We start from the raw sequence: 12,100 nt of genomic DNA on the forward strand, positions 1-12,100 counted from the left end.
CCCTGATGGGATTATGCTTTGAAAAGCAGCAGCATCAGTGCCATGCTAATCGAAAATTGGCGGTTTCGTCAGTGGTTTGGTGGGAGGGGGGGGGGGTGTTCTTTTTTATGCCTCTCTTATCGGTCTTGTCGTTGCAAAATAACCTATAGTCATTCGGCTTTAATTGGCTTCAACCTTTACTAACTTGGACATGGCCGCCGCAGGTTCGCTGTGTTCTCCCTGGGCTCCTCGGCGTACCCCAACTTCTGCGCGTTCGGCCAGTACGTGGACAACCTGCTGGGCGAGCTGGGCGGCGAGCGCCTGCTCAAGATGGAGTGCGGTGACGAGATGTGCGGCCAGGAGCAGGCCTTCCGGAAGTGGGCGCCCGAGGTGTTTAGCGTGAGTATCCTGCGGACCCGAGGTGTACAGCTTGAGTATCCTGCCGGGCCGACGTGTTCAGCATGAGAGTATCCTGCGGACTCGAGGTGCTCAGCTTGAGTATCATCCTGGTGACCCGCATATGCTATGGCGTGCAGGTGGCGTGCGAGACGTTCTGCTTGGACGACGACGACTCCTTCCTGGAGGCCACGATGGCCTTCAAGTCCGAGAGCATATCCCCGTCCAGCATCCGGTTCGTGGACGCCGAGCCCCAGGAGATCGACCAAGGTAAGTTCGTGCCAGTTTGGGGGGGGGGAGTTTGTTTCGCGCACTCAACAGAAATGAAATAACTACAATTCCAAACTGTACCATATTTTCAGAAAAACTTAATTTTTTGTTTATTGAAATTTTGTGGTAAAGGCCTCTCCCGCTGCCACAACCGGCGCGTGCGAGCGTGCATGCTGCGCCGGCGGAGCAACCTGCACGGCAGCAACGCCTCCAGGGCGACCCTGCAGCTGGAGCTGGACGCGGGCGACGTCGAGTACCAGCCGGGCGACCACGTCGGCGTGTTCGCCATCAACCGGACCGAGCTGGTCGACGGCATCATCGCGCACCTGCAGCAGCCCTGCGACCCGGACAAGGTGGTCGAGCTGCAGCTCGAGAAGGAGAGCCACACATCCAACGGTACGTAGCTCATAACATAAACAAATTAAAAAAAAAAAAAACTGTTTTCAGAAGAAATGTTTGTTGGCAGATTTATATTTTTTCGGAGTCGGTAAATGTCAATCAAATTTTTATGGAAAAATTTAAAAAGTACCGATTATTATACCGATTTTAGAATCCCTAAACAAACAAGTACTCATTGAAACCTTTTGTCTTCTATTTCGTCAGGCGTGGTCAAGTCCTGGGAGCCGCACCCGCGCCTGCCGCGCGTGTCGCTGCGCATGCTGCTGGCCCGCTTCCTGGACCTCACGACGCCGCCCACGCCGCAGCTGCTGCAGTGGCTCGCCACGCAGGCCACGGACCCCGAGGAGCAGCGCGGCCTCACCATCCTGGCCACCGAGTCGGGCGCCTACGAGGACTGGCGCCACTGGCGCTTCCCGCACCTGCTCGAGGTGCTCGAGGAGTTCCCGTCCGTGCGGCCGCCCGCCGCCCTGCTGTGCGCGCAGCTGACGCCGCTGCAGCCCCGCTTCTACTCCATCTCGTCCAGCCCGCTGGTGCACCGCGACCAGGTGCACCTCACCGTCGCCGTGGTCACCTACCGCACCAAGGGCGGCGAGGGCCCCGAGCACTTCGGCGTCTGCTCCACCTACCTGCAGCACGCCCCCGTCGAGGAGAACGTGTACCTCTTCGTGCGCAGGCAAGCCCCACACACTAACCCTTCCCCAACCGGTAACTCCGTGTCGAGACTATGGCATGGATTGGTAACGCCCCTCGTTCTTTTGCAGCGCGCCCAACTTCCACCTGCCGACGGACATCAGCAGGCCCATCATCATGGTGGGCCCGGGGACTGGCGTCGCGCCCTTCAGGGGCTTCTGGCACCACCGCAAGGCGCAGCTGTCTGGTAAGGGCCGACAGAGTTGTGACCGTTGTGACTATCCTGTACGACGAGTGTTCGTCGTGCCGATGGCTATTTTCGACCCGACCTTTTCGACGCGTAGCTGGGACGGAGGCTGGAGAATCATCTGCTCAGAATCCGCGAGGTTCCAGCGGACGGATCACGCGGAGGCGTCGCGTAAACGTGAACACATTATACTTGTCCCCACAGGAAAGCAGGAGTACCGCGTCAAGCCTCTGGAGGAGCGGACCCTCGACCTGGCGGTCCCCGTGTCTAAAAAGTCGTTCTCGGTCGAGGACCTGGTGCAGTTCTACGGTCAGTCTCTCTCCGCAGGTCCTTTGTGCTTGGCTGCCGGGGCCGCCGCTGCTGCTACAACACCTGGTGACGGCTGTTCTCTCCGCTTGCGACTAAACGCTCTGTGCTCCTAACGCTCGACGCCGCAAGGACACGCCAACTAACTCTCCGGATGAATTAGACCCTGGTCCATGGTCGGACGGAGGTTTAATCCCGCTTCCCCTTTCTGTGCAGAGCGTTCCGACGCGGCGGTCGGCTCCATGTGGCTCTTCTTCGGCTGCCGCCAGCGGGCGCTCGACCTGTACAAGGACGAGAAGGCCGCCATGCTGAGGGACGGGGTGCTCGACCAGGTCTTCCTCGCGCTATCGAGGGAGCCCACCATAGACAAGGTATATAGTACGACACAGCTTTGAGGAAGCTGCTGCATAAGAGGAACAAGAAGAAGGTGGCGCCGAGAGATTGCGTGGCGTAGCGCCGACCATACTGTGTTTTGCCACGAGTGCATGTGTGATCATAAACCAAGTTATGTACAATTTGTCGAAACAAATTGCATCTAGAGTATATCGGAGTAGCATTTTTGTGACAATAAGTGGTTCTGTAAAGTTTGGCTTCGAAAAAGTAAGTTTGTTAACACAATCTTCTACACCGCCCCGCTGTCGTTGTCTAGGTTAGTGTACGGGCATATTGCATTGGTACAACTTTAACTTAATGATTACTTAATGATAATGGTAAAAGGTAATTAACCTTGGTAAAGGTGGTACCATGGTGCTATAGATGCATAGGCCCGCTGAAAAACTGTTTTAAATTATACGACACGCAACCTAACCTTTGGTATACTGTCGCCCATCTTCTGCTTCTTTTTAGGGTTGTGGCATTTCTTTACCGTGGTTAGGGCTTGCACTCAAATTACGTCCTTTAAGTGTAGATGGTGCGGTGTACATTTTCTTCGCCTCTCTTCTAATTGAGTTTAGGCCTTATAAATAATACAAGGTCCGCTGTGGCTGAACGCTATGATAAAGAAGTTGTACCTGATCTCCCCTGTACTTACTCTTCCATTTACAACCTTGAGTTTAAAAAAGTACCGGAAAAAAAAAGAAACGTCTCAACCTGTGCGATAACGAACTCTCTGTGACTGTGCCGCAGACCTACGTGCAGGACCTGGTGCGGCGCGAGTCGGGCGCCGTGTACCGCAAGCTGGTGCTCGAGGGCGGGCACTTCTTCGTGTGCGGCGACTGCACCATGGCGGAGCACGTGTACCAGACGCTCAAGCTCATCATCCAGGAGCGGGGCGCCATGACGGACAGCCAGGTGGAGCGGTACATGCTCAAACTAAGGGTAAGTCATTTTTTCCAATTTTTTTCCTCGGGAAAATTATGTTGATTTTTGAATATTTTACCTTTGAATAAGGTAGATTTTAAAAGTATCCCTGCCGGCCCAACGAGAGCACAGAGAGGCGTGGCATAACATCATTTTAACGTCAACTTGATTCAAAATAACGTCAAAACGACGGCAATGTGCCACGCGGCCTACCTTGGGCGCACTGGGACTGGGCGCTCGAGGGCGGGCCGCCAACTCCACGCGGCTGCGTGGCGGGCTGGCCTACCCGGCGTGCCGCAGGCGCTAGCGTTAGCCGTCGCAACTTTGTATGCTTGTCCCCCGTGAGAAATTCACATCGAAATAAAATCGTTTCTTAAGGGCGGCACAGTCGAATTGAGTAATACGCATAGCATTTCCTCGGCTGCGTGGCGCTTTCTCGAAGAACGTTCATTATGGTGTCTGAGAGGTGCTGTTTTGGGCGTGACCCTCTCTGTGGGTGACGTCCAAGTGGCCTGCGCGGAGGTGTCCAACGTGCTTGGTGCTTCCAGGACGAGAACCGCTACCACGAGGACATCTTCGGCATCACGCTGCGCACGGCCGAGGTGCACAACCGGTCGCGCGAGTCGGCGCGCAGCCGCATGGCCTCGCAGTCGCAATAGAAGTTGCGTGTCCGCTCGGCGGGCGAGGCGGGCGAGGCGCAGGACGACGACGTCGACGCCCCCCTCAGCTCCAGGACCGCCGGCGGGCACGAGCCCAGCGCGCGGCAGCGGCTCAACACGGACTAGCGGGTCATGGGCGTTACGATACGGGCGACGGAGGCATCCGCTGCTGCCTTCCGTCGCTGATCACCGAAACATTCCCATCGACAGTTGGAACCACTGTGGGGGGGAAAGAGAGCATGCGCTGACTGCAGTCACACTCAGCACATTCATCCGGGGGTGTTTAGTAAATTTACCTTGCCGTTTTCTCCAACTCAAGGGCAAGACCGTAATTGCACGACCATTTCAGTCTGGAGCCTACTTGGTAGGTGCAATTATATTTCAGTATGAAACAAAGTACCTTATTTTCTACTAATTAAAATTAAATCCAAAGGTAGGTATTGGAACTCTTTTCCCCAACCTTTTCTCTCATCAAACTCCTGTTTATTTTAATTTGAGAAGCCCTCTGCTGTGCATGCACTATGATTACTTCACATGTTAATTCTGTCATTTTTGTTAGAAATTATAGCTGTACCTTACAGTATTCCCTCTAACAAGCTACAAGAGCAAATGCAAGATGTGGATTTAAGCCTATCCTTTTTGGTGAATAGATATAAACGTTTTCAATCATAAAAGTTAGTGTTACATAGTTAACTTCAGAGAGTGGGAGACTAAGATTTAATCTCATATCATGATCCTTTTGTCAGTCTTTTTCTCATTCTGCACTTAGAAGAAAGTTACCTCTTTAGCATGTTTTGTATTATTTTCTTCAATGCTATCATAAGAAATGAGTGGTTTCTGTGCTTTTATAAAGATCGGCCACTGCAATTTGCAAACAGCATATTAAATAATGTATTGATGTATAGTTTTTAAACTTCTGAAATCTATTAATTCCATTGGTTAATATTTTATAAAATTGGAGGTCCTCACATACCTTTTTGACTCTTTTGCTTTACCTTTTGCACTGAAATATTTGATTGTTATGATAAAGTATTTTATTGCACTGTAAATTAGAGGTGTTCAGTTATTTATTCAGCTGGCCCTCTCTCTTCAAGGGTGAAATTAAAGGCCTATTTGCAATTTATGTCGTAAGTCCTAAAATTTGCAACAGAGATAAGTGATAAGCTGTAACTTTTTGGTGATGTAAGTTCTGTTTTGTCAGAGTTTATCCCTGCTAATGAGTATAGTTAGTACTGGTTAGCAGAGCTATTTTCTGGTAACAATTTCAAAAGTAGGCAAAATTATCTAAACCTAATTATTAGCCTAATACTATGGAAGGAAGCAATAAGTAATCAGTTGTATCATCACAGTGGGCTTTTACTGTACTACTTTCAATATCATTAAAGGTTTTTTTAAGACTTGATATGAGAAACTTGCGCAAGGTTTCACTTTTTATTGTGGCAGATGTCTTCCGTACTCAAATGTAAATAAGTAGTAGTTTGGCTGTGACATGGTGGGCGACATAATTTGAGAGATTGAGTAAGATTATGCAACTACAAGGGGTATCATATGTGGATTTCATGAATGTGTCTTCTGATACAATTGTTTTAAAATTTATGCTATACACAATGTCGCATTATATCCTATTTTTCTACTTTGTTTGAGGGGCTAACTTTCTGTAAAGTCTATTGTATGTTGCAAGTTTGTTTTTTAAATGTACTATACTTCTTGTTACTAAATATAAATATTTTAACTTGCTCTGTGATTAGGTAAGCATTTATTTTTCTTAAGTGTCTTTGGAAGTAAGTACAGTACAAATATTCTGCTTTGAAGTCTTCAAGCTTCTATTGTGGAAATTTTCAACCACCAGATACATCCATTTTCATTAAATTCTTTTGTTGTTGGGTGGGGAAATTGTACATATGCTGTAACATTTGTACTATATACAAGATGTTGTATAGGCCATCAATGAGCTGAGCTCATCATCTTTAAAATTTTGAATACTCCCATTTATGAGTTCCTCTTTCCTTTGAGCATTACTTCCTATATTTCTAAAGTTTGTCTTAATTTTATCAAATTGGTTGTGCAATATGAAAAAGTATACTTCAAAATGGGGTGCTTATCAGTGTAAATAACTTGCAAGTGAGAGAAAGCACATGCCAGTCTTCATCTCATTTATTTACTAATTATTCTCTTAAGTATTTTAAGGAGACAAAGCTTGTCTTTACTAATATTCTCATATCAGTCAGATCTGCTGGAATGAGAGAAATACCCTAGAATTTAGTGGCATTTTCCTTCAAAGTGCTTAAAGGAGCCAAACTTGTCTTTGGTGGAAACCAAAATGCAGCCTCGAAGTTGGAACGTCAAACACATTGTGATATAGTTACGATTGTGAATGCTCCTTTTGGCTTGTTGATATCTGAATAAATGTAGTATCAAACATTCTTTATCAAATTTTCTTGTTTCTATGAGGAAGTACTTTTCCAATCACTATATAGAAGTTCTTGCGGGCATATTGCCTTATGTTAAATAAGCAAAAGTAAATAAGATTGATGATTTTTTTCTTTCTTTGAGATGTGTGTTGTCATTTCCATACAATTGTGTCCTATATCCTCCATGTTGAAATTACACAATGGATCATCAAATCCCATTCGTTGATTATTTCACTCCAAATCTATACGTAAAATACTCTAAATGTTCAGGGTTAACAAAATGCATAGAGCTAAAACGATCTAAACACTTTATTAAATTTGATATCAAAGACACAGAACACAGCCTGAACACCACTTTTGATTAGTTGTATGAATGTGCTTAGAATTAGGGTACACACAAAAGTTAACAATATTGTACCCCTCACTTCACAGAAAGAAGTGTATTAGCATACTGAAATTCAGGACTATTTTCATACTCACACATATCAAGTGCGATAACACAACTTTCACTTACAACTCTTTTTTCATCATGTAAGTGTTTTTCAAGCCCACTGTTACATTCCTCTGTGGCAATAGCACCCAGAGCTTCGGCACATTCGTGTCTTACCATTTCATTCTCAGTTTTGTCAGAAAGGGATTCCAAGAGCGCTGGCACTGACACAGGATCCTGCAGTTGTCCTAAAACAAATGCTACTTCATGCTTGAACAGCGCACTTCCAGCTTTAAGGCCTGAAAATAACAAGATTGAAGTAATACAGTATTATTAATTTAAAGTATACTGAATTTTGTTTTGAAAATCACATTGAAATTTCTTACCATCTGTTAAGGCAAGAACAGCATCGGATGAGCGCAGGTTTCGAAGAGCAAACATGGCACGATACCGATTAAATAGTGATTCATTCTCGTCCAGTAACACAGTCCTCAATTTAGACACATCTTTCTCCTCAGAAGGTGGTGTTGGGTCAACAGACTGATACGGATTTTCACTTCGTCCATCTTCTCTATGTTTTTCTACCCATGACAAGCGGTCCAATGCCAGTGCACATGTTTCGGCTACTTCAACAACAGGGTCATTTTTAAACTCCTCCAGGATGGCACAGATATCTGGGGCACCAAGTGCTCCTAGGGCCTCTCCTGGAATTTATCACAAATATGAGTCACACTGTATTTTTCAGTTAGGTCATTGGTTGTGGTGTAAATGTAGCATAACTGTTTATACCTGCTTCATGGCGCACCATGGCCTCTTGAGACTTGTCTCTCAAGACTGACACAAGGGTTGGGATGGCTGCATGATCTTGCATTTGACCCAAACAGTACGCAAGTTCGTGTTTGAGAAGAGCAGAGGGATCCTTGAAACATTGCTTTATGCACTCTTGAGCAGTTGCACCACCAACATTTCGCAGAGTGAAGAGAGCCCTGAAGCGCTCTTTGAGAGGACGGTTAGGGTCATTCAACACGCCTCCGATAGCTTTCACTTGATCCTCGGTAATGGAACTCATTCCTAAAACTTTGTCGGCTTGAAATTTGAGTGTTTGCGGCGAAAAGACTTAATTCTTCCTAACCTCACAACTCGTGGTGGTGTGTTGATGTTGACTTCGTCATATGACAGTATGGCGGTGTTTAGGTTACGTTAAGGGTTAGGTAGTAAAAGCAAAGGCTGTGCGTTTCGTTAGTCTTCTGCTAAGATCTAACCTTTATTTTTCTCACTTAAAACACAAGTTCTGTCTGGTTCTACTTACTAATTTTGTCTTCAATATGTCTATATCAAAGAATAATGCATTGATTAGATTAGTGAAAAAGAACATAGCTGGTGGGTTTGAAAGAAAAGATTCATTACCCACACCAGGAACTAGATTTGAAAAATTGGGAACTATTTTTTCAAGGTATCTATTAGAATCAGTAATTCTGGTGGTTTTTCTTTTCGTTTTTTTTTTTTTTTTTTTTTTCACTCAACTCTATATTAATCTATATTTTTTTCAGAGTTACTGGTCTTATTAGAAGTGGAGTTATGGTACAAGATGATATACCAATATGGTATTTGGTATACAAAAGATTTCCTCCGAAGTACGAGCCCCATTACAGCAGACCTCCTTTAGACATTCAAGTAAAGGATATCTATTATCCTGAGGACAAGTTGCGTGCGTAAGTACCTGCTACTGAGAATCTGATTTCTCCGTGGTTGATTTTTAAATGGACAATCTTTATACATTCCATGCTCTATCATAAATTATTTTGGTTTCAGATCAATGAAGAGGTGGGAAACTTTAGATTTAAAAAGCACGTCTCCTAATGCTAGTCAAAAGCTTGTGGCCTCATTCAAAGAGAAGAGATCTTCCACTTCAAATGATGCTGCTCTAATTGCAGAACTCCTTGCTGTCAAAAATGAAGGAAATGTTAATCGAAATGGTTAATGTGCCGTACACTGGAAAATAATAACAAAAAAGTAGCTTCTTATGATTTATTTTGTTAGCTTTGTAAATTGAACTTAAATATTAAAACACATTTTCTTTACCATAATTTCTTTTCTTTACTTAAGCTCAAGTTTGCCAGCTTCTGACGCTGGTCTGATTATTAAAGAATAATCCCTGATTGAAGCTTCATATTCATACAGAAAAGCAGGTACATAAACAAAAAACCACAGATGTGCAACACAGTACGGATGAAAATTTCCTGAATATTTCAAAATTCTATAAATGAATTAGACAAATTCAGTCCAATACTTAAACACCCAACAGGCGAACACACATGAACATTGCATGTAAATCCCAGAAATATAATAACAATGAGAAAAGAAACAAAAAATAAGTTGTATCATACAACAACAACAAAAGGTAGAAAGTCTATTGCTAAATGCTAATTGAATTTTGCTTTATCTAGCCTTTAATAACAGCTATGGGCCTTAGCTTAATGCACTTTTTGCTTATTCCTGCGGCATGACAGGTATCGACCACATCTGTTACATTTTTGTATGACTCTGGGGCTTCCTCCATAACTAACTTTAATGATGCAACTCTGATAGCAATGCCTTGTTGTTGCAATTTACTTAAGACCTCTGTGTAGTCCAAATTACGTCTAGATTTGGCTCTTGACAAAGCCCGGCCCTGAAAAACAGAAATAGAAAAACGAAACAATTTAATTAACGTAGAAACTAGAAAGGAAATGCATATGTTTGTACAAGGTGTTTGTACAAGGTGTCTGTCAGTTGCTTACCGCTCCATGACAGGTTGATCCAAAGGTTTGTTGCATTCCCTGTTCTGTTCCGGTAAGGACATAACTGCAAGTACCCATTGTTCCACCAATTAAAACAGGTTGGCCAGTTAATTGATAATCAACAGGTATCAAAGGATGGTGAGGAGGAAATGCTCTAGTGGATCCCTAAAACAAGATAGATAAAAATTAAGTGTCTGGTACTACCTACTACATGTATGCTCATTATATCAAGGACTGCTACCTTTCTATGAACCAACAATGTCTTTTGCTTGCCATCTACCATGTGTTCTTCTACTTTTGCTATATTGTGAGAAACATCATAAATAACATGCATATCCAAGTCGTCAGGAGTCATGTGGAATTGCTTCGCAAAAGCCTAGAACCAGAAAATGTTTAAAAATACCATACATTTAACTCATGAAGTACGTGTTACTATAATTTCCAGTCATAATTGCTTTTACCTGTCTCGACAAAAAAGTCATTGAGCTTCTATTAACCCACGCAAAATTTGCAGCTGCTGCCATGGCTTTAAGGTAGTCTTGGCCCTCCTGAGAATTGATGCGGGCACAAGCTAACTGTCGGTCATTTGTTTCAATATTGTCTCTTTTCATAGCTTTTTCCATTTGAACTAAAGCATCTATTACAATTTAAGCACAAATAGGTATTTAAAAACTATAGTAATAGAAATGCAAAACTACATTAACCTGTTTTGAAAAATTAAAAAATTACCTGTAGCTACTTGATGGCCAAACCCTCTGCTACCTGAATGGATCATTACACACACCTGCCCTTTATCCTCAATGCCCATCTTACTTGCTGCCCACTTGTCATAAATTTCATCCACAACTTGAATTTCAGCATAATGATTACCAGCACCTAGAGTACCAAGCTATGTTCAGAAGAAAAAAAAAAAAGTGATGGATTAACATTCATGGTTGATATATATTTAGGCTGGATTTCACTTGAATTTGCTTTACCTGTGGTAAACCCCTCTTTTTGGCCCGCATACTGACTTTAGAAGGATCAGCGTTGAGCATTCTCCCATATTCTTCACAGTGTTCTTTGTCCTCCGCCCATATGTATCCTAGAATATTGAAGTTTCCTAAATTTCTGACATACCAAACAGAATGGCACAAGAAAATTTTAGTTTACCTTCTCGGAGAGACCAGTCCATTCCCATTTCAAGTGCTTCTTCAAGGTTTGTTGCAGTCATTGGGATGATTCCCTTCGAGCCGACTCCAACAGGAATATGATCAAACATACTCTGAGCAAGTTGCTCCTACAAGAAATAAATAAATGCTTATATTTTACCAAGAAATCATTTCACAGGATCAGATCAGTACAATCAGTTCTGTACAAACTTTCACAGGCTGAACATCTTTCTCAAACAGATTCGTCCTTAAGAGGCGTACTCCACAGTTAATGTCAAAGCCAACCCCACCAGGCGAAACAATAGACAATGGATCATTCATATCGAATGCTGCCATATTACCTACAAATTCAAATCAAGAAATCAACTAAGTACAAGGAGCTGAAAACTCTCATCACAAAATCTGACAAGTAAGCTGGTCAAACAAACCAATAGCAAACCCATATCCTGAGTGAACATCAGGTAAACCAATAGAGCGATGTACAATGCCAGGGAGTGCAGCAACATTAGCAATCTGTTTCACTCCTGGCAAAAAGCCACCAACCATGCCTGGTCTGCAAGAGTTACGTAGTTCATCAAACATCAGCTTTTCCAATGCAGAATTTACGTAAAATACTCCCTCTACCTGCAATTGAAAGGCAAAACTGTCAAAGATAAGGTTTAAATTAAGATTTTTAAGTGGAGTGCATAAACTTTACTATTGCATACATTCATATTCGGTTGAAAACCCTTTTTGATTCTCCATGAGTTTGCGTCAATTCTCTCAAGGTACTTGAGTTCATCATTGTACTCTCTCACGACCATCTGAAAACAGTCAAAATTACTAGAGGTTAGTTCCCACCGGCAACATCGTTCCAATAGTTTCTCACGACATATAATATGCGGTCTGATTGTCATTGCAACTCCGTTTCTTTAATTAATGAATGAGAAAACCATAAATTTACAAGATGACAAACAGTCTCACCTTTTAAGCGAATCAATGGGAGCGGGCGACTGATGCAAAGGCCCGATCTATGATGTTGACGTTTTGGTTGGACACTTTGAATGGATTTTTGCGACCACAACCTTAGCCGGATTGAAAATTTTTCATGTGCATACCTCTAGCCTCGCCCAAGGGCTATGCATGCTGTATGTCATCCCCCCG

The 12,100-nt window shown here is 43.7% G+C and overlaps 4 protein-coding genes across 4 annotated transcripts in view; 2 read left to right on the forward strand and 2 right to left on the reverse strand.

Moving 5' to 3' along the window:
* The window catches only part of LOC113213110 (nitric oxide synthase, salivary gland), an 88,233-nt gene extending 81,496 nt beyond the window's left edge, over positions 1–6,737 (forward strand). Inside the window, exons 10-18 of the mRNA XM_052269570.1 lie at positions 198–378; positions 516–645; positions 778–1,041; positions 1,249–1,717; positions 1,806–1,921; positions 2,126–2,230; positions 2,444–2,598; positions 3,353–3,544; positions 4,075–6,737. Of these exons, the coding sequence (XP_052125530.1) occupies positions 198–378; positions 516–645; positions 778–1,041; positions 1,249–1,717; positions 1,806–1,921; positions 2,126–2,230; positions 2,444–2,598; positions 3,353–3,544; positions 4,075–4,185 (1,723 nt within the window). The 3' untranslated portion in view covers positions 4,186–6,737. The remainder of the gene's footprint in view (positions 1–197; positions 379–515; positions 646–777; positions 1,042–1,248; positions 1,718–1,805; positions 1,922–2,125; positions 2,231–2,443; positions 2,599–3,352; positions 3,545–4,074) is intronic.
* A 150-nt stretch (positions 6,738–6,887) lies between these two features.
* Positions 6,888–8,113, reverse strand: LOC113213112 (deoxyhypusine hydroxylase). Its single transcript, XM_026432063.2, has 3 exons — positions 7,816–8,113; positions 7,413–7,730; positions 6,888–7,325 (listed from the first exon to the last, which is right to left on the reverse strand). Exons 1-3 carry the CDS (start codon positions 8,093–8,095, stop codon positions 7,018–7,020), a joined length of 906 nt encoding a protein of 301 aa, XP_026287848.1. The 5' UTR covers positions 8,096–8,113; the 3' UTR covers positions 6,888–7,017.
* Positions 8,114–8,331: 218 nt separating this feature from the next.
* On the forward strand, positions 8,332–9,113 carry LOC113213113 (probable 28S ribosomal protein S23, mitochondrial). Its single transcript, XM_026432064.2, has 3 exons — positions 8,332–8,479; positions 8,577–8,738; positions 8,839–9,113. Exons 1-3 carry the CDS (start codon positions 8,352–8,354, stop codon positions 9,005–9,007), a joined length of 459 nt encoding a protein of 152 aa, XP_026287849.1. The 5' UTR covers positions 8,332–8,351; the 3' UTR covers positions 9,008–9,113.
* Positions 9,041–12,066, reverse strand: LOC113213111 (RNA-splicing ligase RtcB homolog). The gene is made up of 11 exons (XM_026432062.2): positions 11,921–12,066; positions 11,665–11,760; positions 11,386–11,581; positions 11,168–11,298; positions 10,959–11,085; positions 10,784–10,890; positions 10,536–10,695; positions 10,268–10,443; positions 10,048–10,182; positions 9,807–9,971; positions 9,041–9,697 (listed from the first exon to the last, which is right to left on the reverse strand). Exons 2-11 carry the CDS (start codon positions 11,758–11,760, stop codon positions 9,470–9,472), a joined length of 1,521 nt encoding a protein of 506 aa, XP_026287847.1. The 5' UTR covers positions 11,921–12,066; the 3' UTR covers positions 9,041–9,469.
* Positions 12,067–12,100: the final 34 nt, after the last annotated feature.

The sequence above is a fragment of the Frankliniella occidentalis genome, unplaced genomic scaffold (assembly GCF_000697945.3).
Source record: "Frankliniella occidentalis isolate FOCC.00 unplaced genomic scaffold, Focc_3.1 Scaffold95, whole genome shotgun sequence".
Classification (NCBI taxonomy): Eukaryota; Metazoa; Arthropoda; class Insecta; order Thysanoptera; family Thripidae; genus Frankliniella; species Frankliniella occidentalis.

What these genes read in the sequence shown, in the direction of transcription:
- LOC113213112 (XM_026432063.2), bottom strand. Translation starts at nt 8,095, where the DNA reads ATGAGTTCCATTACCGAGGATCAAGTGAAAGCTATCGGAGGCGTGTTG. An exon ending in CATGGTGCGCCATGAAGCAG is followed by an intron (nt 7,731 to 7,815) that starts GTATAAACAGTT and finishes GATAAATTCCAG; the next exon opens with GAGAGGCCCTAGGAGCACTT. An exon ending in TGTTCTTGCCTTAACAGATG is followed by an intron (nt 7,326 to 7,412) that starts GTAAGAAATTTC and finishes TGTTATTTTCAG; the next exon opens with GCCTTAAAGCTGGAAGTGCG.
- LOC113213113 (XM_026432064.2), top strand. Translation starts at nt 8,352, where the DNA reads ATGTCTATATCAAAGAATAATGCATTGATTAGATTAGTGAAAAAGAAC. An exon ending in TTGGGAACTATTTTTTCAAG is followed by an intron (nt 8,480 to 8,576) that starts GTATCTATTAGA and finishes TATTTTTTTCAG; the next exon opens with AGTTACTGGTCTTATTAGAA. An exon ending in CCTGAGGACAAGTTGCGTGC is followed by an intron (nt 8,739 to 8,838) that starts GTAAGTACCTGC and finishes TTTTGGTTTCAG; the next exon opens with ATCAATGAAGAGGTGGGAAA.
- LOC113213111 (XM_026432062.2), bottom strand. Translation starts at nt 11,760, where the DNA reads ATGGTCGTGAGAGAGTACAATGATGAACTCAAGTACCTTGAGAGAATT. An exon ending in GTTTTCAACCGAATATGAAT is followed by an intron (nt 11,582 to 11,664) that starts GTATGCAATAGT and finishes TTTCAATTGCAG; the next exon opens with GTAGAGGGAGTATTTTACGT. An exon ending in CATTGTTGGTTCATAGAAAG is followed by an intron (nt 9,972 to 10,047) that starts GTAGCAGTCCTT and finishes ATCTTGTTTTAG; the next exon opens with GGATCCACTAGAGCATTTCC.